At 37.4% G+C, this 26,140-nt stretch overlaps 1 protein-coding gene across 1 annotated transcript in view; it reads right to left on the bottom strand.

Moving 5' to 3' along the window:
* Nucleotides 1–26,140, bottom strand: part of PRKAR2A (protein kinase cAMP-dependent type II regulatory subunit alpha) — a 58,608-nt gene that overhangs the window by 11,490 nt on the left and 20,978 nt on the right. The window contains exons 2-6 of the mRNA XM_030458590.1: nt 25,172–25,207; nt 9,785–9,837; nt 8,074–8,157; nt 4,452–4,558; nt 607–760 (exon numbers count right to left, since the gene is read on the bottom strand). Of these exons, the coding sequence (XP_030314450.1) occupies nt 607–760; nt 4,452–4,558; nt 8,074–8,157; nt 9,785–9,837; nt 25,172–25,207 (434 nt within the window). The remainder of the gene's footprint in view (nt 1–606; nt 761–4,451; nt 4,559–8,073; nt 8,158–9,784; nt 9,838–25,171; nt 25,208–26,140) is intronic.

Genomic DNA, 26,140 nt, shown 5'->3' with positions numbered 1-26,140 from the left:
ACAATCAACACTGCTGGACCAAAGACAAACAAAACCATCACCTAGCTTGGAATCCATAGGTCATGCTGACCTGAGGACCAATCCCAGGGTAACACAGAGGGACTGGAAACACCATGACAGGTTGTTTTGAAGGAAACCAAACCCTTGAAACAGTTTTCCTAGCTCTTCAAATGACTGACATCCTCGAGATATTTAAGACCTTCCCATTCCCCTTGAGGCAGACAAAATGGTAAGAAGGAGAGTTGAAAATAAAAAACATCATTTAGATACTATTTCTCCCCACCATATAAAATGTGTGTTAATGCCTCCACTGTCTTTTGCAGGATGAAAACAAAACCAGGGTTTTTTTTCCCAAAGAAAAACCACAATTGCAGTGCATACAAAATAATAAAGGGACAGATAAAATTAGGAATCCAGTTTTTACAGAAAAGTTGTTCTAGAAAGGTGCCCATAAAGATTTGCACAATGGATCTCTTATGCCAGAAGGTGAGATAAAGTCATGATAAAACAGCTATTAGCACCAGGGAATCATACCAAGACAAGCACAGGACACGGTGACTTAGTGTCTAAAATGTTATGCAGTTGAAAGCAACTTCTTTTCCTTACCAGTCCCCAAAGGGCTCCTTCTGTTGTGGCAACAATGGTGGCAGCTCGAGGAGTGTTGTACATCAATGCCAGCTCCCCAAAACTGCCATGATTATCATAGCGGCCCACACAGCGTGACAGGTTGTCTTTTGCTACAAAAATATCATACAACCCCCTGGAAAACAATGAAATAGACATTTTTTTTAGACAGCATTCCAGTACAGACCACAGAAACAGTTTTTTGCTGTTATAAAAGTCATCCTCTTATTGGTGGATAAGATGGAACATGCTTTATTGAGCTCTCCAATTGTCTGAGACTAAGCTGCTTCAATCTACACCATTTTCACAACAATCCTCTCTTAAAAAAATCATTTCACCCCTGACAGATCTGAGCAGGATCAGCTTGGTATCCCCTGCACAGTATTTTGACATTGCTGTTGTAGAACATTCTGGCTCAGGTGATAGGTAGTTTCACATTCTTTAACAGTATTCGGTCTTCACAGCATGCTTGTTACCTTGTGAGGCCTCTTTAGAGTGACTTGGATCCATTATGACCCATTTCCCCAGTGACAGGATTGCTGCAGCATCTTCAGGATAAACTCATTCCAAGTGCTCACCTGCTCCCATGGGTTTGTATCAACACCATCTTAAGGTTATGTCTACATCACAACCCCAATAAGAACCATAGCTTGGTTCTGCATATGCCCATACTAGAGTCAGACTATTCAGCTCTTGTACAACAGGGATGCTGTAGAAGCACAAAGATCACAGAAAGGGCCTTTCTTTACATACCTAAACTCCTGACTGAATGTATTAATGTGAGCAGCACATACTGATCCTCAGGCTGGAAAATTTAAAGCTAGTTCAGGAATGTTATACATGCCACATCGTTACACAGGAGCACAGAGATCTCCAGAGGCAACCATTTCTCAACAGATATTTGTCTAATAGAGCTCTTAGGACCAAAACATCACTCAGTTCAACTTCACACCATGCACAAGTTTAGGAAGCATGGGTAACTCACTCCTGCAGTTTTGCAGAACATTACAGGTTCCCTACTGGTCACACTAGTTTCACATTGAAGTGACCAAGCTAAAAGGTTTTCTAAATTATTTTTTTGTTGTTGTTGTTATAGCTCATCTCTACAAACAGGAAAGCTCTCTGCAACTGCTGAAATCCAGCCAGGATCTTTGAACAGATCAAGAAGAAAGTATTCAAGTACCAGCAGCTTCCTTGCACTTTCATAGAGAGCTGTAATCTGCTTAAACAGAAATGGCCTAAAGGCCTCCACACCCTGTCCTTCTACATTGTAATGAAGTTAAGGGAACAGTAACCCAGAATTTTCTCAGTCAAAAGCCCCAACTCTTCATGAAGACACAGGCACAAGCCAAGTGAGTCAAAAGCTCAACACAAAACTCAATCAAACTGCAACAGAGCAATTGCATTGAAGAACCAGGCTGTGCACAGAAAGTCAGCCCTTTAAAGGTCAAATAAGTGTCTCTAACACCCTCAGAGCTGTTTTACACTTGGGGTGTAAAAATAGTTTAAAATTTAGCTTGACTAGGCTTGAATAGTTCTCAGCTATGACATCAGAGACCATTCAGGAAGTAGCCTAAGAGACTATAAAATATATCATGCCCTGCAGAAAAGCAGGTAGGGAAGATCTTCCTGGAAGACTGAACATGCATAAATTTTCCCTGGGATTTTAGATCTTTGTTGGAAGGAACTGTATTATTCTCCTTCCAGGCTTTAAGCTGCTGAACACACTGAACACACATATAATTTTCCCTGGGTTTTCAGATCTTTGTCAGAAGCAGTGATATTATCTCCCAGAATACCATTAGGCATATAAGGAAAAAAAAAATCAACAAAAATGCAAGCAGGTGAAACTTGTCATGGTAAACAAGTATAGGAACACTCATTGGAGAGACCTGGCCTAGTATTGAGAGCAGAGCATCTTCCAGGATTTCTGGTATGTCAGAAGGTTAAAGGAATGTAGTCTCTGTCATCCAGAAAGCTAAAGGAGCGAGCTGGGTGCATGAAGGCTGAGCAACATTCTTACCAGACACTTTTTACACCCTGCTCTTCACTCACAGCTGAGCAGAGAAACCAACAGCACGCTAATGGTAAACTAAATAAGAATTAGTGTTGATGGAATTTTTCACTAATTCTTGTCATGTCTAGTGTTTACTTAATGGTTGTCTGAGAGGTACCAGAAGCAATAATCTTCAGAGTTTTTTGATCTAGAAGAGCCACCTGTGAGCAACTTCAAAGAAATGCAACAACTTCTTCCCATTCCTCAGCCTGAAAGTGACTTATTAGAGTAATTGGTTTCCTAAAGACTACAGACACATAGCCTACAGCCAAATATTTAGCTGCCTATGGCCCAAGGACTAAATTGGTGAGGCAGCACTAGGTGACCTTGGTTTTACTGAGAAAACTGTTGCTGAACTGTGAAACAGCCTATCTGCTAAAGCCCTGCAAGATAAGAATAAAAGCACAGACCGAAGTGTAATTGTTGAGATGGTAATCGTTAAGAGTTCAAGGACTCAGAAGAAAAATACTGACATGAAAAAACATAAAACCTCAGGGAAAAAAAAAAAAAAAGGCAGAAAAGCAGAAGAAGATAACTCAGCAAGATTGTGGATCATCCTGTTCCAAGAGGCAGAGGCCAGAACTGCCCCCCCTGACTGATGACTGCTCAATCAGCAGACTCATCAAGTGCCTTAGCAGTGATGCATGCTCATGTTTAGCCACCCAACACCTTCATCCCAGCTCTAAACAGCTCCTGCATCTACCCTGCCTGCTGTCCTTCTGTGTTACCTTCTGTGATAAAGGACACACAGACAAAAGTTATCTGGTGAGGAAACTACAAACAGAAGCCTTTTGGGGAAAGGACTGTGCTGGAAAGCCTAATTTTCTATGCAGACAAGGAGCTAAGAAGTTACATCTGCAGCACAAAGCCACTGTTCATTCAGACAGGAAGAAATTAATTGTCAGGGATATTTATTAGTGACTTATCCTAGAGTAACAAGATGTACCTATTGATACTTTGAAGGAGCCAGAGTCCTCTGATTTTGTACTTGCAGCCAAGTGGAAATACTGTAGCCAGAATTTCTTCCAAAAGGGTAAAATATATTTAAAAATGTACATGTATACATGTATCTATTAAATGGCTGTTGCACATATATATGTGATCAACATAATTATCACGTGAATTTGCTTGATGCAAGAAATCACAAAATGGCACCTTAAACTCTGCAAATACAAATTATTTGATGAAGAGAAGAAAAGCCAACACAAGTCTTTCTACAATTAGTGATCAAAAATAACTGGAAAGAGTCTAAGTTGTTCTATGGTAGCCACTACCACAAATTTTTATTTCCTGTCTATTTCCTTCCTCAAAATAATTTCCTATCCCTTACCACATGGTTTCTCTTTGCTGCTTTTTCCCTTCTTTCCTTCAGAAGAAACACATCCTGGCCTAGACACAGCATGTAGTATGGCTGCTTCTAAGCTATGCAGATGCTAATGGGCACAAAAGCTAAACTGAACAAATCATAGGCAAGGTCATGCTGTGACCCTTCCCTCCAAGAATATGGTATTTGAGCTTTTAAGCAGGGTCACAGAGTGTGTTAAAACCCAGCAGTTTTGAAATGTCCACCTAGGTCAAATTTGATTGTCCCTGAATAAATGATCCAAATGTCCATGGGGACCTAAAGGTAAAAATGGAAAAATCAGAGTAAGTGGCAATGACTGCAAGAAGTTAATTTTCCTTCAGAAGCTGTCCTGCAGTTAGCATTCCCTGCCATTTCTAAGAAAAGAAAAAGAAACATACTCTACATTTCAAAGGTGCAGCTGCTTACCGTTCAACAACATAGAAGTTGTCTCCATCATCTCCTTGGTCAATCACATGTTCTTGAGGTTTTACCTTTCTCTCAAACATGGCATCAAGGACCTGGGACAGCTGCTCCTATAAAACAAACAAGAAGGAGGGAGAAGTATTGAAGAAATTATAAGTATCAAAAAACTTCTCAGAAAAGACACCTTAGCATTATTGCTGCACAAAGGAGAGTTCATCTGCTCTGATCTGGATAGTGCAGTTCAGACACATTGTGTTATTTTAACTTTATGTAAATACAACTGATGATTATATAAAATGTTGGTTTCCACTAGTAACTACCCTACTTGTTTCCAACTTATTCATATAAGTAATACACCTCCATTACAGAAGATCTATTATCTCAAACTACAAATACCACTTCAGCAACAAATGAGTATAATCAGCTCTCAGTGGGTATAACCTAACACAGCTTCACTGCAAAGGAAACATATTGATTATGTCAACTGCACATGTATCATTATGTACAGAAACCACACCATGATTTATTAGTATCGTGTTTATACTTTCATAATCCAGGAGCCCCAGTTATGAGCAGGACTGTACTGAAAAAGCCTGTACAAACACACTTACTTCCCCAGATAGTCTGTGTCCTCGGAGACCCTTCAATTCTAGCATGAGATCAGACAGGTTCAGATGGGGAGCACATACAGAAAACAGGATAATGCTGGTCTGCACAGCAAACTTGAGCTAGGTATCTCTGATGAGCCATGACTAAAGTTTTGTAGGCAGCACAGCCAGAGAAGCTATGAAAGCTGAGAGATAATGCCATATTTGCCCTGCCTCAACACTGAGTTGCTTTATCATCTTTGTTATTTTGAAGCCCATTAACAATAGACTTTTTATTGCATTTTCAATAACCAGATGTTCAAAGATGTAGATGGCAGCTGAGTTTCTAAAAATACACTGCATGAACACACAACCATGTCTTTATGCTGCTAGATACAACCAAAATATTTACCACACCCTTTAAGTTGGAAATAACCATTGCGGCATCTGTAAGCACCACTATATTGAAAATACTGCCTATTTTTTCACAACTCCTGTTTAATTGTCTTTAAAAATTCTCCTGATACCTAAGCTAAACAATCACTGCATGAGAGCCATTTATTTTAACCACAGATTTCACAGCATGCATTTAAGTAACAGCTGTCAGAAAACAAGCAACACAGATTTTTAGAAGCTTTTTAAAAATACTGTAACTGAGCAATGGTTTATTTGGGGGATATGCAGTTAAAGACTTATTTTAAGTAAATAAAGCAACTGTGCTCTTCTGTCAATAAAGGGACAAGCTTAGCCAGATTTCTGAAGTGTAAAAAAGCCTCTTGGTTAAATATGGGCACTGAGCATGCTCAGGGTCCTTGCTTGTAAGGATAAGCGTTCAGTTGTAAATAGGATTCTACAGACTCATTTATAATAAACTGGAGCCTACACATGATACATCATACAGAGCTTTTAACAGGAGAAAAGTTTACCTACTCCCCCAGCCCTTTATATTGAAACATAAGTCAGGTTTATCACTGGAGGTGCTCAAAATCTCATGGTTCAAGTCTGTGACAATCTCAATCTGTAAATTCAACACATTCAACACAGTGATCCACAGACATTGGTCCTCGTGTTTGATAACAAGCATTGCAGCAACTATTCATGCAAGTGAAGACATTTAAAAGGGCTGCTGAGTCACTGGGCCTAAATTCAGCACAGCTCGTCAAAACACAGCCAGTGGAAAAGGAATTATTTTGGAAAGGAATGATTTTGGTCAGGACATTTGAGTCACAAAATCATATTTACCCCTAAAAGGGTTTTAAGCAGTTTCATTGTTGTTTGGTTTCTTCGCTTGCATTTAGCAGTTTTACAAGGCACATTTTAGCAGTTAAGCAGCAAAGGAATTCCTCACAATTACTAAAGTACAATATACCCTGAGCACAAGCAGCAGCCATGCATTCTGCCTTTTACTGGGTATGCTACAACCAACCTTCCAAACCAGTCACATTTTACAGAGAGAGAGTTAAAAAGAAATTACTGGAGGAAGGGTGAAAGCATGCAAGTTCCACGCTCCCTTTACACCCATCACTAGGAAAGCTCTCCCCTCTCTGTTAAGTGCCCTTTACCATACTACAGTCAGTGTAACTTCTCTCGTTCAGCCACCTGCTATCTTTTAAAGATTGAGCCTTTAACAGTTGTAATTAAGACCATTTCCATTATTTCTCAGCTGCTTGGACAACCTGTCCCAGGAAGCAGTATTTTCCCAGGCCCACTTTCCCAGCTCAAATTTGTTTTTCCAGAACATCTCTGAAGGCAAACTTCTTAACTTTTGCTTCTGGGTGATTTTGCTGGAAGATAAAAGATTGGCCTACTCAATGTGAATGGTGACCCCATTTTGTACAGACCCATACAGCTGCTCAATGTTCTTAAATACGTTTCATTTTTTGCTGTACATAATTAAGTTATTTGCAAAAGGAACCTTTAAAAAGTCTTATGTAAACAGCCCTAGTGAAAATAGGAATCCCTGAGCAGTGAAAGGCCAGTCTTGAAAAGGACAGCTTTCAAGGAAGCTTTTTGACAGAACACTAATTCCCCAAGCCTGCTGCAATCAAAAGCTTTCAACAATTATTTTGAGAATGCAGTTCAGTGGCTCTTGGGGTTCATACAGCAATTATTAGCTGGGAATACTTCCTGGATTTCAAGGAAAAGTGAATATTTCTGAAACCATAAGCTATCACATCCATCCTTTCATTTCTCAGACAAAGCTCAATAATTCAAACCAGCTGTTACCAGCTGTTACAGCTTTCACTCTCCCCCCGACTACAGTAGATATTCAGTTGTGTTTTCATGGAAATACTAAATCAGAGAGGAGATGTTTGTTCTGAGGCCTCTCAGAGTCTGGATTAGAGGATTTCCAAAGGTCTGATCCTGAACTATCCTATGATCATCATTAAAGAAATTCATACCAGTTACGATTACTGTGCTAGAATAATGGAGACATTCATCATTAAAACCATTAAAACATTAAAATGCTGAGGCAATGTTGAGGCAACAACTTAACCAATAAAAATAAGACAACATTTTAGAAATAACCTAAAACATATTAATTTACAGAAAACATACTGACATTGACATTTAAGAAAAAGGTGTGGCAATCTGAAATCATACGAATGTAGACTGTCTTCAGTATCACAATTGTCTAAATAATTTCCTTTTTATATAGCTCATAAAATTATGAACTGTTTCATAAGGAAAAGGAAATGTGCAATGCTACCCAACAGCAAATACTGAAAGATGAGCAAATAATTAAAACACCCAAATCAAACAAACAAACAAACAAACAAACAATCCACACCAAACCCACCCAACTTTAACACAAAAAAATTGAATTTGCACAGAGAAGGATCTGAAAATCATGGTAACTGACAATTTGATATGTTTATATTGTTCATTGATTGCTGATATCCAAACATAGGTTCCTATCCAGCCTGTATATAACTAATAATCCTGAATTCTCACAATGCAAACAAGTGTCTGATCAAACTATTACCTGTACCTACAAGCCATCAGCTCCATTTAAGATTTCCTTAAAATTATATTACCTGATCTAGGTTTTTGAAAAGCAGGATATCTTTACATGCTTCCTGCAGTCTGCATCGCTGTTCATCAGTTTTTGGATGAACTACCTTTAAGACAAAGTAAAACAAAATGTTACGACAATAAAGAAATGTAATTACAGACTGAACCTTCACTTCAGAGCAAAAAAATAAAAAACCACAATAATGTTAAAGTATACTTTTTTGTTGTTCTCATAAACAGTTTTTATATATACACATAGAATGCAACGCAGAAAGAAAGAGACATCAGAAATATAGTCTGCTGACAGCTAACACATGCAAAGTTACAGTCAAGAAAGACAGGAAAGAAGAGGATTCCTTTTCCTTTCCCTTCCCTTTTCACCCAGCCACAGATGCAGGCAAGGCTTGAGCATTTGGAAGAGGAAAAAGTCAACATTTTCCTTTCTAAACTCTGGTTATTTTAGTCCCATTATACTTATTGTTGGCATACAGGTAGTTTATAAGATTTGATACATCAGTATCTCTGCTCATCTAAAAACAGAAGTTATCCAAGCAGCATATTTTTTTTTCCGGGCGTTTTTTAATTTTTATTTTTACTTAATAAAAGCATTGCTGTTTGAGAGAGGGTTTATTATTATTATTATTATTATTATTATTATTATTATTATTACTTCTTTCCAATTATAAATACTTCATCAGGTTAAAGGAACCAACAGTGTCATTAAAATGTTTGTGTGTGTGCTTGCTGGGAGCTAATTATGAAAACATAAAAATATTAATTACCACACATTCATCACATGAACTGTGTTTCTGGAATAACAAGGATTCAAAAACCCCAGCTGCATTACTAGGCATTTCTAAAAATTCATTGTCCAAAGCTGAGCATGTCTTGTTTTAAAAGAGAATTGAATATTGAATCAGCAGTCAGGAAAATTAAGACTTTTGATGGAATAAATGTATGCAGGTTTACAAACACTTGGATGATCAGATGCATTCATAGACTTTTTCCTTTTTATAGTATCTTATTTATGAAGTATCTTCATTTTTTAAGAGAAATTAAACAAGACTTTGATTTTCATGGCAGAAGTGTAAGCATCCTTGAGATGGAATCTGGAAATGGAACACCAGAAGCCCAGAAAGAAAACATTGACTCTCACCAGCTAGGATGCAAGATATGCTCACATAAAGCAGCTCTAGAGAAATGCAATTACAGTATCTGGACTTGCAATTCCTATAAATTCTCACCTTACAAAAATGACAGAACAAAAGGTGGCCACAGTTTCAAAACATTTCAGCGAAGTATTTCTCCTACAGGCAGAACTGCTTTGACAAGAAAGGCAGTAAAAAAGCATGTGAGGAATTTTAAGCACTCATGAAGAAACAGCTGTGGTAAAGCTTAATTAATTCCTCACAACAGTACTGATGATTTGGGAATTGCCTCAACAAGCCTTTAAGATAATCAAGAAAGGAAAACATCCAAAATTTTAAGGAAGGTGTACTTAAGCACAGGGCTCGAGTCCTTTGAAGTACAATTGTATTAAAGCTATAGTGACTAAAAAAGCACGTGAGACAAAGTGGCCCTAAATTTCAAAGCAATGTCACTTTGTCAACGTCAGCATTCCACAGACTCCCAGAACAAAATGCACAAGTGGTGAGGAAAAGGTGACACACAGGCACGCTGACATCTGTCTAACTGCAGAGAGGATGGTGCACAGTGCAATTCACTCGTTCTTACCCTTTGTTCTGTATCTTCTTCCTCTTCATCTGGGTTGAAAGCTTCAGCACAAACTTGGAAGAAAAAAAGAGGAAATGAGTAAAAAGAAGCAATTACATGAAAACAAGCCAATAAGTTTAAATTCCTTTCTTCTATATTTTATTTTCCTACAGCAAAACCAAAACCACTTTGTTTTTTATGTTAGTGTCAGAGGCTTAAATACTGTGCATTCTCTGAGCAGACACAGCAGGGCTGTTCTCAGACTTGTATAACATGTCTGTAACTTACAATAGAAAATAATCTTGCCTAGCAAGTACTTCGAAGCATGCACAGAGTTCTTTTCAATTCTTATCAAAGCATAAGAGTCTCCAGTCAGATTAATTTACAAACACCTTCCCTAGAACACAGGGTAAAAATAGTGCAGCTACCTTGCTTTGTTCTTTCCAGTCCAACATATATAGCAACAAAAAATAAAAGTACAAGGAGGTGTGTGGCACAAGTCAGATTCTCAAGCAACTATCTATATTTTGAATTATTTTTTAATACAGAGAAGTCACATATACACAGAAATTAACCTGGGAAATGAACAATCAGCCTGACCATAATATACTCTATGACAAAACAATGTCTAGTCCTATGTTCCTATATCTCATTACATTTGAATCAAATTAATATCAAGTTGCAATATAAACACAGCTATAAAAAAAAACCAAACTGTAATTCTTAAAAAAACAAACAAAAAAACCCAAACACAAAACAAAAAGATAACATTTGTGGAAACCATACACTGCAGTGCATAGGAACAAGTCTCTGCCAAACATACCATAATAACTACAGGATCAGTTCAAAGAGAAGCAATTATATGGTGAGCTTCTGTAATTTCAATCTACTTTTCTTTGGTTTTACTACTTCAGAAAAGGCTTCCTTGCTTAACAGTTATGTTGTTACACAATTTTACAATATTAAACACAGACACCTTTAGCAGCCAGAAGCCTACATCTCTAGCTCAGACTTTATTATTAATTTGTGGGCTTTGCAGTTCTTGTGTCGAAGTGAACTCTACATCATAACTACTTGTCCTGATTGTCAGTGAAAGTGACTGTTTTCATCTTTCTGCTCTTACTTTAATAAGGGTGGTCTTACTTCTGAGGCTCTATTGCTACTTGTAGAATTTTACAAGGAAACACAGGCAAGCATTTTTCTTTGTACTTGATCCAGCATCCTGACAATAATGAAGACTTGGCAGAATGCCCAGAAGCTCACTGCAATGACATCTACCCACTGAATGGACATAGAAAGTATAAATAAAAATAAGCAGAGTTAAAATAAAAATCTAGAAGGCCAAGCATTCAGCAATTACAAATAATTTCAAAACGCATACAAGACTATTGACCTTCTCAACATGTTTTCAAAAGGACTATAAAAAAAATGCACAAGTCCAGCATAATATGCTAGGAAAGACTTGTTTGTTTGAGGTTTTTTTCCTGCCTAAAAGGTGCACATCTTTCTTAACATATTAGATTTTAATTGCTTTTGGGTTGTTTCTTTTTTCCCCTGGAAAAGTTAAAGAGACTGGAATACAACACAAGTATTTAATTTATCAAACCACTATAAAGTAACCATTAAGCACTGGAAGAGTAGTTATTGCTCACAAAATAAGGCAGGCATAGCAGTGTCTCTTCTACTTTGCACAATTTAACAATACAGAAATGGTTTTGTTAACAGTGCATCTCCAGCAAACACAGTTTTAGTTTAACTGAGTGCTCCACCAGGTTTAGGGCAGATACTTTACAAAGGACAAACAGGATTCTTCTCAAGATAAAAAAAAGTATAGTCCACCACATGGTCCAAAGATGACTGTAGATGCCTACAGAGCTGCAGATCTTGGACTGATAGGCAAGGATCCACTTAATATGCAGCACAAAGGCATTAACAAAGGGAACATCATTAGCATTTTGGTGTGAACACTTTCCTCCTCCTTGGATTTTACAGTAAGGACCAAGGCCTACTGTGAAAGCTTTTGATTTTCGAGGAAGGAACATTTTCTTAGAAGAAAGGCTCCTTTAAACATGGTGAAAATAGAGATTAAAAGTATCTTTATTCTTTACAAAAAGCATATCTTACCAGTAAGTAGAGCTCAGTTTTTTCTTATGCACTAAAATATGTACTATAAATGCACTTACGTATGTTTCTGACAGTACCTGTATATATCAGGCAATATATATTCTTATATATACATATATATATGAATTCAGAGTATTAGAGCAAAATTTTGCCTTAAAGCATGCAGTGATCAGAACAACATAGTTGTCTACAACTTCAGTATCAAAAGGCTTTGGCTGTGATTTGTACATGTAAGTTTCCCTTATTTCATCTTTCCCATAAGGGGAAAAGCAGCTTCATAAAGGCTGCTAAGGATACAGATCACAACTTTAGGGCCCCTCCCTTATATATGGAAATCGCTTCTGTAGTGACCATGAATGGGTACCACAGAAGTACAACAGAAATGTGGCAAAAATACTGCTTCTTCCCATGCTGTTGCACAGAAAGCCTTCCCATTACACTTTTCATTCTTCAGCCTCCTGCTGAGATTCCTTTTTCATGTAGAAGCAGTAGGGCAGACATTTTGGACTTGGACTGACAGCTCTGACTGACAGAACTTTGTTTACATGCAGGCAGCTGTAACACTTCATGCAACATATCTGCTGTAGGATGGTTAGAAAAAAAAAGGGGGAGAGAGACAAAAATTATTAATCCTGACCTCAAGCTAAAATTAATATTTTGATATGCTGGAAAGCTGATGGCCAACTCATAACAACCAACAGCATTTTCCAAATATTTTAAACCATGACTAATGCAAAGAAAAGGCAAATATTACGTCAACACCTTCCTGTGGCTTATGTCACAATCCGTTCCATTTTTCTTTCCCCTCTTTTACATTGGTAAACTATTTGTGCAAGACCTGTGTGTCACTCTTACCTTCAACATGTTTCAGGTTATCTGTGCTCAGATAACCTGAAAGACAAACTTCGTAACTACACTAAATTCAGCAACCCCTGTCAGAAATCCATGGAAGTTAATTTTAGGACTCCTGAAGATTAGTTACTTGCAAGTCACAGTACAGCCAGTCCTAATGAAAAGCCATTTGATCTTTCATCTTCATGAAGTGACACCATACTTTCTCCACTATTTTATAAATAACCAAATTTACTTATTATTAACCAAATATTTACTCATTACATTACTTATTATGTATTTCACAGTGCCCCAGTAAAACAGGTACTCCAAGGCAAGCTTTCTCTTACAAGATTATCCTGAAAAAAAAAATAAATCTGTCGGTTACATCTTTTCAGACTCATTCAAGCAGTGGTTGGCAAGGATCTCTCTGAAGGTCACCCAGTCCAACACACCCCTTCAAGGGGAGGTATTTGCAGTGCTAGGTTGGGGCTGACCTGGAAATCTCCCTGGGAGAAGCCTGCACACCTCTCCAGCACTGCACCACCCTCCAGGGGAAGTATTTCTGAATCTGCAACTTAAAGCTCACAAATATCGATGTAATTTGAAGAGACTTCTGAAATCACACCTTTCCTATGTGAGATTTTCAGCACAACTCTGCCCTTGAGCAAATGCTAAGCATGAATGCATCAGTGAAAGTTATTAAAGTGTGACACATACCCATTAACGTATTTCCAATACTACAGCTCTATCAGCACATATCATGCTGATCAAGCTTCCTTCCAAATCTACCCACATAGATGTTCAAATAGCTTTGGAACATAAAAAACAGATTTCTGTTTTAAGATGCTTTAAGATAAAAAGAAATTCAGGCTTTTATCCTACCATCTACCATCTACCATTTGGTCTCAAATTCTGCAGCTTCTACAGCTCGTTTAGCTTTCTCCTCATGCAGCACCTTCTTTGGCTTTCAAGAACAGGCACATCTGTTAACACTTTTGAAGGCTCAGAAATGATACAACTCCATCACTTTGTTATGCAGGTGACAGCTTCAGAAAGCAAAGGTTTTTCGAGCTGCAGCAATGCCACGAGCAGTGGATGGGTGAGCAGTAAGCAAGGGGTGTGGAGAGAATGAGGAACAAGAAAAGTTTGCCAGTACAAACACCACCATTGCCTATGCAAATTTTAATGCCTCCCAAAATAATATTGTTCCACAAAATACATTTTGCCATGGTCAAGGCCCTTGAACTCTACATGAAGCTGCATAATATTTTAGCATTTAGCCCCCACAGGCAGATAAGGTCTTTGTGAGACATGCAGACCATCCTGTAGTTGAGATAGCAGTTACCTTTCTTCAAAAGCATAAAAATTTTCTTATCAGACACGAAAACCCTACATTTCATGTAAAGTGAATGCTTTGTTGATACTTCTGCTGTTACTGGAACAAGTAGCAAAGACCTGCTCTGTCATACACTCTGCAATTTTGGATAGCACTTTCTGTGCTAGGGAGTGAAATCCTATTCACTCCTCTTTACTTCTGAGGATTCATTTCACTGCCTTCAGTGGATCTCACGAGAGCCATGCATGAACATCCACTCAGACTAGTGCATGCAGAACAACTTTTCCAGTTATTTATTCAGACTGGTTATCCTGCACTACATTTAAGGCTACATTCTTTACATTTGAGCTTGCCAAAGCTTCAAACATTTTGTATGAGAGGCAGGTTTGTCTGTCAAGGGACAGATGCACAGACTCTTCTGGGAGCACAACATCAGCTGGAAAGGTGACCACTTCCAGTGCCTTGTCATTCCCTCCCTGACAGCTGAGTTACTAAAGCAGGCACTTCCAAAACAATGCCGTTGAGAGGAACTTAGGAAGCTAAAATAGAGCTTACACATAGGCCTTCAGGGGCACAGATCTACACTTGGGAAATAACTTGAAGTTTCCTCTCACTTCTGTTGCTGGATATTTCCAGAACTTTTTGGTTTAGAAATCACACTTTGTTTCCCAAGTTAAAGATCTTGCCATATCAAAGCAGATGACAAATTCATACTTCAAACCAGCAAGTGGGAAACAGAACTTGCACCTATCTGCACCGCCAAAACAATTTTCACATTTATGGTACTTAGAATGAAAAGTAATACTGAAACCCAAAAATCATTTAAGTCATCTGCAGGAAATCCAGCTGTTTCAGCCTTCAGTTCACTAACAAGAACTGAAATAAAGTATACATTTTTTTAGTTAAAAAATAGGTTATTGTGCCAGCCCCAAACTCAGATCTCAAGTCTTAAAGACTGGCCTTTCTTTGTATGTGCATATGAAAATCCCCAGATGCAGGAGTAGCCACAGCAGTGCCATCTTGATGCTTCCTTAATTACTTAATTATTTACAATGACTGGGGTTTGAGCAAACAACACCCTCTCAAATCTTTGTAAAAAACAAAGGCAGAATACTCAAACATAAAGCCACTTGTGTGGCCACATATGTCAACCAAGTGTAAGATTTTTCAGTTGAGAAATACTTAGAAATAATGAATTTAAATGGCAAAGGAAAAGAACTGCTTTTCAGTTCTGGAAGCAGCTTCAAGTTTCATTTAAAATTATAAAGAAATCAAAAGAAAATCAAGTCAGTTCTTCACAGAGTTATTCTGCCTTACAGATTAACTATGAAGACACAAAGTCACTGTGTGGCTGTGCCAAATCAGCTCAGTCCAGCAGGGATTACAGCTTGAGGCAAACCTCCCTACACAGTCCCAAAGCATGCCTGGGAAGATGGAGAGATGATTTTATCAGGGAAAGAAGCCTCTAAGACACTGATAAAGTTTTAAGACCCAACAATCCTGCCCTGCCTCACCCAGCTCTGCCAATGGTGCCTCTCTGTACACACACAGCAACAGGTAACTTAGGGGCAGAAAGGGGAAAATGTCCACCTGGCTTACTCAAAGCTTTGCTTCTATCCCTAATCAGTTTGAAAACACCCATTTCTAATAGGGGCATTATTGCTACTTCTCCAGGCCCACTACACTTCATTACTTCATTCACAGGCAAGACTTGAAGGGACCCACTCCAGTTCACAGCTACCCCAAGGCACAATTCTGGACAGAGTCTTTTGCCCAGGGAGGATGGATGATGTATTAGAGTGCCTGCTATCCTTGTTTCAGAAACTTTTGATAACCATTTCTTCAGTATGATGATATACTTTCCCCTAGTACTACTACCTAAATCAGACTTTTCCAGCTTGTTTTCTTTCCATCATAGCAAGACAGAAAAACAACAGCTCCAGTGACAATGTGATAAAACTGTAATGCCAGTGTCACACACTCCTACTCCATACTACAATTCAATCATGAGTTCAGAGCAGACTGCATAATCAATGATATATGCTGTATTTTATGATAATGTGGGTTTCTTTCTTTGCAGGAAATCTAACTCTACATCTCTTCTTCCAAGATACTTAAGCAACACAGGAAGTCCTTTCAGATTATTGCAATTGAAATCTATTTCCATATACATATGTTTTATATATTCTGACTGAATGCAGTAAAAATATTTGAAAATGCATGTAGATTAATTAAAATCTGTTAAGTGTTAATCTAAAAGGTTTTATTATCAGATATAGAGTAAAACAATTTAGACAGTGCAGTGCAGCACAGCAGCCACTAATATGATACAGCCTACAGCCACAAATTAATTTTTTTTCCACTACAGGAAGATTTGGCAAAGTATTTAAAATTACTGTTCCCTAAAGGCAAGAAAGAGCTCTCATCATGAAAGACCTAGAATAATAAACAAAATAACCACAGTCTCTTAGATTTATACCTTTATGTACATATAACTAAAGGATTACATCAAGACAATACTGCTTCAAGCAGATCTTAAAGAGAAAAATAAAGCATTTTTAGCTTACAATACAAAGCATTCCTACTTAATTATTATTTCTAGGTAGGCTTTTGTTCAGGGTTTGGTTTTTTGTTTTGTTTTGCTTAACTCCTTCTGCAACATGCAAGCATGGAAACAGCCCTGACTTCACTGACAGTCCTTGCTTTGCCACAGCCACCCCACACATGGCAGGGCCATACAGCACTACACAAATAATGGACCAAAGGCTCCTCACCACACTTGAGAAGCTGCTCATGAGATCTATTATGGAAAGACATCTCACATCCAAGTCAGAGGTGAATGGGATGGGGGGGAGCAAAAAGCACACTGCTGAACAGCAAGGAAGCTTCAGAAGACAATTCTCAGCCTGTGTATCTTTAAACCAGCCTCCTACTCAGAAGCAATTAAAAAAAAGTCCATGCAGGACTGGGGACAGAATTCTCGTAGACTCTTCAGTATAATCATATGAACATGATTCATCTTTTTCCTTCTTTCTTTTTAAAACCAACAGCTGCTTATCATTGTACTTGCTTTATGTAGATGCCTGTTGAATTACAGAGGGACCAACTTTTACTTGGTCCTTTTACGTATGAGTTATGTAAAGCACTTTAGCTTATTCTCCCACTCTGTGTGCTCACAAGTGGTTCAAGGGTGATACCATCCTGCACAGGAGCCAGGTGCTGGAGAGGAACAACAATGAAGCCATTAGGCTGCTTGGTTTCACAGAATAAAACACTGGCAAAAATAACTGAATACAGTGCTTCTAGTTCATCTAAATACACATTTGTGCATTCACTCCAACAATTTCAGAATTCCTAGGCTGCAATTTTGATAATTTGAAATCTACAGTTTTCAGAGGACATACCATAAAAACACTCTGTAGATAAAATACAGCACTCTGCAAGTAGTCTCCACCTCCTGTACAGCTGGAATAGCCACGGGACAAGATCATCTGATGTCACAGAAATCATCTGCTAACTAAGGCACAACTACAGCTCCTGCACTTTTGGTTTCCATGTCTACTCCTAAGAGCAGAGATCAGTACCGGATCAGGCACCAGTGTGATATGGACCTTGCAGTAAGAAGAGAGTCATCATGAAATATAAAAACAACAAAAAGCTTTCCATCACAATAGAGGAACAATTAAAACAAAGAAAGCTTTCCATGTGGCAGTAACAAAGGAGTTCACAGCTCTGACACAACCAACCAAACCCAAAATATTGACCTTAGTATTTAAACAGTAATTTAAATTTTGCTGCTTTTGTTTCCAACTCACCTTGCTACATTAAGGGAAATACCTTAAAATGGCAGGAGGGTATTTTAGAGTTATACATGGTTACTATTCCCTGTGGTGCAGCCTGAGAAATTAAAATGAAGTAAGCTTTATTATTTCAAGTTAAGAAATCAGAAGACTGAAAGGGATAAACATGCTGCTGACCTTGTTCAAGGCTTCTAAGAGAGCCTTACCGATGAGATAGTCACCCATAAAAAAGGTCTCCTGGAAAACATGATGCTACTACTATTTCAGAGCACCCAGCTTTACAATTGTAGAAGTAAACCTTCTGCTTTAATGATCTTCCATTTTAGCCCATCACATAAACCCTACCAGATTTCTAAATGGTTTTGTAACCAATGCAGACAAAAGCAGAAATTAAGCACCAAAAAATGTTATTGTCCCTGATGAGTACAGTAATACTTTATCTCAATTAAAAACAGCATGGAGAATGTACGTTTTACATTCAGTTTACATCAAAACACAAGTCCCAAGGAGTGGCTCAAATACATACAAAAAAGGGACATAATTTTACAGGTTTTAGTTGCCAACAGTAGATAGCAAAAATAATCTAGCTGAGGATGAAAACAGAAAAAGCGTTTTTCAAATCCAGAAGTAAGAAATTCTCTTTCAGTTTCTAGACCAAGGGACTTTTTGTTTCTACAGTAGCAACTCTGATGTGTGAATTGCCAAATAGGGCACACAAAAGAACTACCAGCATCTTGGGAAAAGTGAAGCACTTGTGTGTTAAGAGCAAAGAAGATACTTAACATTGAAAATTACCCACATCTTTCTGACATATATCATGACAAGGAACTGAAGGATGTCGAAGTTTTAGAAGGCATTTTTGAAATTAATGATTTAGCAACTCAGATATGATTTTTAAAGATTCCCAGAGAATGTCCAAATAGATGTAAAATCACTTTACCCCTAATGGAACCAGTATTGCCTATTTACCTGGAGCAACAGCAAACAGTACAAAACCAGCATGGTTTTGACCCAAAAGGATTGTGTGTAGAGTAATGACATGAAAGCCCCCAGGTTTCCCTGTGCTTTGAATTGACTGCTTCCCATCCTGGAACAGAGGCAAAGCAGGGAATGTGGAAACTGACTGTCCAAACCCTTAAAGTAAATCCCAGCAGCTACCACCACTTCATTGTAGCTACTGAACAACCCAAATGCCCCTGTGACTGCTATGGGGAAGGTGTAACTATGGGATTTGATGCAACTCATCCTCAGGATGAGTCAGCTCTTGGCTTTAGAGCCTCTCTGAACCACCAGATTTCGTTTATGGAAAATACACAGTTGAAGGAGTCTGGCAAAAAGCTAATATTAGGCAAAACTTCATCAGTTAGAAGTTGTGTGTTTTATTTACAACCACTCAGTTCTCTGTTTTTCTGCAGAAGATTAGGGAGTTAAAGAAGATTATACTCCTTCCTATGCCAAATTTCGGAGACTTGGGAAAGACATAAATCCAGAGATTCTGATTCAATCAGGTAAGTGCTGCAGGCAGCCAAGTACCCATGGACAAGTCAGCTCCCAAAGTCAAGCCTTGATTTAAGTCTCACTTTAAATGAGCTCACTATAAGAGTGCTCACAGCAATTCCTAACAGAGATTGCTTTAAATCTACTATATTTCCTGTAGCTAGTTTTTTAGTATGCTGACTAAAGCTTTGCAGTATTTGGAGTATACATCATCTCATCAAGGTCTTCTGGTGCTAAAAGGGACTGCATGAAGTTCCTGAAAATACTTAGGATATCCTTTTATATTTAAAGGATGATTGAACTTTTCTGTTCTTCAAGGACTATTCAACCCATTTCACATTTAATCTGAAGTTAAAACAGTCTTGAGTTTCTATGTTTCTATTAGTCAGTGTAAGAGCATAACATCTACAATTTTGTCTAAATTTATACTGAAAAAGAGATAGAGATAGAGATAGATTCACAAGAAAAATGCAAAGTGCATCTAGCTCCTAAAGTCACTCCAAATACATACATCACAGCACAGTTATCCATTAAGCAAAAAATTGCCTGTTCAGTCCATATCATTATATACATTTCAACACTTACTCCAGTGTGTTTATTTCATATTCTTTTGCAAACAAACCAGGTGGGAATATTTTCATTTGGGCTTTAATTCACATGCTAAAACAGAGCTTGGATTCAAAACAAAAGGAAAAGCTCCTCTTTTCCATCAAGTCAAAAAAACGAAATTAAATTTCAAGAAATCAAAGTGAGAGAATGAAATTTTATTTTCAAAATCAGCTGAAGGCTGATATTTTCAAAAGTATGTATCTTAAGATATTGGCTAGATATGTAGGTTTTTTAAAGATCTTTAATGTAAAAGTTAAAACACCTGCACCTTTTGCCACTTGAATACTTCTGAAAAACTTACTGCATTAATTGCTTAATAAATGTGCATAGCTATACCCTGTTCTCCCAATAAATAGCAGGACTAATTTGAGTTAAAATATTTTAATTAAGATTAACAATTTTTAAACACTATGTAACACTTGTGTGATCTATTCTTTAAATATAATTAAAAATTAAAAACTGAATTAATTCTACTCCGCTGTAGCACTTATATTTACTTATATTTGCACTGACTAGATTGGATCAGTTTTCATCTGACCAGGTATTGCACTTGCCTAAGTTTTAAATAAGGATGCACATTATGTACTTTTTGTCATAAAAAGAATCTAGCAATCACAAGCAGAATTATTTACAACAGTGTGAAATCCAAGAAATTGTTAAGTCACGACTTTTAATTCCCCAAAATAAGCTTTTCATTTTTCACTGAATGCCAATTAAATCCCAATATTGCAAACAGAGAAAACAAGCCTTTTTTGTTTAATGAATAATGATTCAGGCACTTTCTTACAGGAGAACACCCACACAATTTATCACCATTTTCATCTGTCATCCTACACACTTGGATTTTGCTCATATCAACATTTTTCAAAATGAATTATTTTCCCTCTAGTTATGGGATCAGTTTTGCAATCATTAGGGCTAGGAAAAAAAATTACAGAAGCATCAGGCTGTTGAAGAAAGTTTTTCATGCCATTTGTAAAAATGTGAATTTCTGAACAATTTATCAACTGCCTGAACATCTTTCAGCAGAATTTATTATGCCATGAGTTTTGTAAGACAGTGCATAATCAATAGAGAAATTCATTAAATGGCTGCAAGTGATCATGATATTCAAGTTATCCTCTGATAATCTGGTAGCCTGGTAAGTAGAAAGCAAAGAGAATGGCACAGAGCAAGTTAAGTTACTCAGTCTTCCTCCTTTGATGATTTTAAGTGATGAGATTTTAGTAGATTTTCTCTGCAAGAGAAAATACTCAAAGCAACTTCCTAAAAAAAGTGTTGCCTCTTGCTTGATTGCTAAGTATTCAGGTGTCCTAGTTTAACAGGATGATATTCTTTACCAAATACTAACATGCTGCATGGCAATAATTAAAAACTGTTTCCCTAGATTATGTAATTTAATTATTCTGTCTATATATTTTTTGAATGTGAAAACTGTACTCTCATTCCTATCCCAGAGAAGCCAAAAGAGGATTGAGGAGCCATGCACAGGAGAGATAAACTATACCCGGTCACCCAGAAAAACAGAGATAATTGGAGGAAACAGATTAAAACCTTCAATCACACATGTATGGTATGGGTGTCATATTTTGTCAGATTTTTTTCTATCCCATGAAGCAAGTGGGTGTTTTGTGGAATGAATCAAAGGTGTCTAGAAACAGCAATACAGAAATCTAGCAAAAAAAAAAAATCTTTACTTTTCCAAAACATGCTAAAACTAAAAGAGAAGCAGCTATGCTCAAGTGAAACTGTAGTCAGTGAGACTGCCACACTCTTCATTCAAAAACCACAATTAAGTTTCATTCAGATCCTCAAGACACAAAATTCTCTTACGAGCTATGTATCTGTTGTTATAGCAGGACAAATATCAATGCTCTTTTTCCTTTACTGTTGAAATAGCTTAGACATTATTACTTCAGAAAGGAGGTGTCACCCCCCTTCAACCTGCAATCACCAACCCCAGTCTGAGATACTCCCTGGTGTCCTCTGCAGTCTCTTTCACTACAGAAAAGGAAACTGCTAACACAGAAAGTTTGGCTAGAGCCTCAGTGCTTGGAGAAAGATCAAGAAACAATCATGCAAGTATGAATTTTGGCACAGTCCAAATCCTGCGGGGAAGGAATCTGTATGGTTTTAAGGCCATCCAAACCAAACCTGGGCAGACAGAGGCAGCCAGCAAGCCCCATAACTGGCATTCCTTGCACTAGCAGAAGGCTCAGACATCTCTAATCTGCTTAAAGCAGCAGCAGGGAGACTGTTTGACTGGGTAATTAGGACTGAAATTGCCCATGGCACCACAGTCTGTGGCATCCTACAGCTAGGAGATTTTAAAATTAGTGGGTTGGGCATTTTTCTTTTTAATATCCACATAGGAATAAGCATATGATTTTGCAGAGGGTCATTTTAATCCAGCTTGTACATAAATTAGAACTGACTGACACAATGCTTGGGGTTTCTGCACACCAACACGTTACACAGCCAAACATGCTTTACACAAGTAATCTGTTCATTAGAGAAACTTCTATTGGAACATCAAGCTCTCATTTCTCTTTCTCCCTCCCAACATTTCCTAGAAAAGGCTGTTTCAATTCCTAAGAACACTACCACTCTGCACTTCTATAAATAATTCTGTGAACATGAATAGATAAGTCTCCCTTTTCTAGGATGACCCTCCTGCACACTCTGTGGAGTACCACACCATCCCACCCACAGACCCCTGCTTTGCTGCCTCCAACAAACCACATTTTTCTGGTCAAGAAAAAAATGGAATTCCCTGCAAAGCCTTCACGGCTGTCAAACTGCTTGGAAGAGTTTAATGCCAAAACAAGCCAGCACTAACCCTCCCCCCTCAGGGAACACATCAGCCATCATCTCATGGGAGATGAGTAAGTAGCAAATGTTGCAGAAATGGGGAACGTAAGTGAGCAGAATGAATCCCCACGTTCCACAGGAAACAGAAAGCAGAATGTGAGAATGTGCTACTATAGCTTCTGGGCTATGAAACCAGTTTCATCACTTCTGATCAATTACTTCAGAAACATTGAAATAAAATTAGTTCTTTTTTTTTTTTACACAATCTAAATCAGATATGGCTTTATGTACAAGGTCAGCTTGATGTTTCTACAGATTATTTTAGTACTTGACTGAGGTACTGCAAAATCAAGAAGTCAGTCATTCAGTTTATACAAGATGCTATAAAATGTGGCTGCCTCTGATAGCAGGGAGCTGAGTTCAGTAATGCAGGAGAATCCTCCTTCTTACTTGGGTAACTTCTTGACAGACACAGCAGGTATGGAGCGCAAAAAAAATCCCAATCAAACCTCCCTCCCACCCCAAACTGGTTGGTTTCCATACTTTTCCTGCCAAGAGAAGAAAACTAGAATCTCCCTGTATATGCATGGATGCTGCTTGCATCTCTTTCACATTTTAACAAACCCCACCACTGATCATGACCCATGTATATATAGAAAGTGGAGAAAAACATTTTTATTGTGAAAGAATATTTTACACACAGTAGCACAGCACAGGTATTCTGTTTATGTGTGCCTACATGAGAATTTTAACATGTAATGGGAACGCTGAATTACTGTAACTCTTCTTGGAACAGCAGTGTTGTTAAGCATCTAAACAGTCCTCCTTAATCTAATTGTCTAAGTTAGCAATTCAATTTTACATTTATAGCTTAGTTGTTCACATTAACCTTTAGACCCCTTCAGTGAAAGAACCTGTTGTTTTTTTAACTAAGAGTATCTCAGTACTATGAAGGACCAATCTTATATTTAAGCATTGAAATTCAAAAATATTACAACTATCCTCTGATTAAGGCTTAATGTTTTAACTTTGGGGATAATTCAGCATTTATTTTAATTAAACCTGATATGCATTCACTTCTCATTTTTAAGATTTTTCTCCATCAGCACCTTCTAGAATGGATGTAGTCAGCAGTAAATTAAATAGTATTTAAATAGTGTAATTAGCAGAGAAATCAAAATGTCTTCGGACTCTCTGGATTAAGATACGATAAAATGTATTTCAAATATTTACTATGAAAGTATCAAACTCCATCATTCAAGATATAGTTTTGCCTTGCCTAAATTTCTCATGTAATAATAAACCAGAGCTACCACCACTTGCAGTTTTTAAGAGTTGTCATTACAGTCACAAATATTTATATGCAGTGGAATAAATACAGTCAAGCCTTTAATCAGACTCAAGCAACTAGGAGTAAAGCAACTGATCTACTTTAGTAGATAGGATATTTTGCATGTAAATTAAGCATGTATTTATCCCATACATATTTATATACCATACACATATTAACTACAATGCTCCACCATAACTATCATACCAAGTAACATGTCAGATACACACGAGTTAAAACCTGAGTAGAACTGAACTGAAGACTGAAGAGTTTTTCACTGAACACAGTGGTATTTTCATAGAGATATTTTTCAAATCAAAATAATGATTTTCTATCCAGCTAAATGTTACAATAAAATATTTGAAGAAAAAAAAAGTAACATATCCAAAGCAATCCACACTGCAGCTTAAATGAAATAATAACACAGTACCTTCTCATCCACACATTTTTTTTCCATGTGACACTGTTCAAAAACAACTTGAAAAATAATTTGTTGGGAATAACAGCTATTCATTAAAGCATTAAATATTGATTGAGACAGAAAATACACAAACAAAAAGTATGATCTGTGCCTCCAGAGCAAGTGAACAGCCACCAATCCAATCACTTAAAGCATCAGTTGAACAAGAAAGTGGCTAAAACAACACTTAAGAGGGGGCACTCCCCACATCCCTATATTTCTGTATTCCTACCAGACATGAAATTCTTAGCAGCATGGAAGATTAGGAGATGTGTTCCAGCAGAAAGAAGCTGCTATTTTTCAATTCACTGCAAGGCTACCTTTTGCCATAATGACTATGTTGTAGGTAAGTTATGGGACGTTGCTACAGACAGAATCATTACTACTGCTGAAGTTGTTTTAATAGTCTGTGAACACCCACAGAACTGCTCTTAATGTGCTGCCCATTGGTTTATACAGTGAATTAAGAAACAACTATTTCAAATAAAAATACTGCAAGAAGTATGAGAAATAAGGCAGTGATGAAGAAAAGATAATTTTAAATATAATATCATTAGTCAAATACAGATTTTAAAACTTTCAGAAACATTAATTTCTTAAATCATACCTGATACTCTTCTGTTGTATCTGTTGACAACTGGAGCTGCAAAATAAAAAAAATAACCAAAATTACAAATGCTACTCATAATTACAAGTTCAAATTCAACATCTTGAAAATCCAGTATATATTCTTACTACAGAAACCCCATGCAAATCTCTTTAAAAAAATAAAAATGTTTCAATATAAAGCTTTCATCCACTTACTTGCCAGCCAATTGGTGTTTATTAGAAGTTAGAACTTGATTTTCCAGAAGTCCCTTAAATGCTAAGATGGAAAGCACTTTTGTTGGGTTGTTTGTTCTCTTTACTCAATTCTGGACAAATACACCTCTACAGAGGTTACCCAGCCTTGACCTATCACCAGTTCCCAGCCCACTTTACTCAGCATTATTGCTGAACATTCCAGCACCTTTCAAGCTAGCTTTACCTACTTAACAACGATCATAAACACATCAAAAGCTAGTGGAACGTAATAGTACTAAACCTTTCTATACTTCTACACTACACAAGCCATTTAACTGTTCAGGCAATGCTCCCAGTCAACAATCCTTGACCAAGGCTATCATCCATAAGGACACACATTTAAATGTAAAAATTCTGAGTTGGAGGATCCATTGTTTCATTGTTCTTTGTACCTGCTGTTACATATTCTGTTTTTCACTGTAGCCAAGTTACTGGTTTTCTATGAGTTGCTTCAATCTCAACACAAAAAGAAATTTTATTCTGAATGCTTCATGCTTTCCCATTCCTCTTCCCCCCACTGATAATTGCATTTCTCCTGATAGAACTGGCAACTTTTCTATTCCATTTTTTAAACACTTAAGAATTAGATGAGTTTTTATACCACAAAGAATATGCAAAGAGCCAGATTTATTAAATAGTAACTACTAAAATTTTCACTCAATTTCTTGGAAGTTTGAAACTTTAACTCAGCACCACCAGAAAAGGAAGAGCAAATACACAAGAATTCTTAAGA

Source organism: Calypte anna, chromosome 12 (assembly GCF_003957555.1).
Source record: "Calypte anna isolate BGI_N300 chromosome 12, bCalAnn1_v1.p, whole genome shotgun sequence".
NCBI lineage: Eukaryota > Metazoa > Chordata > Aves > Apodiformes > Trochilidae > Calypte > Calypte anna.
The sequence above is the reverse complement of the archived record's forward strand: the minus strand, read 5'-3'. Positions and strand labels throughout refer to the sequence as shown.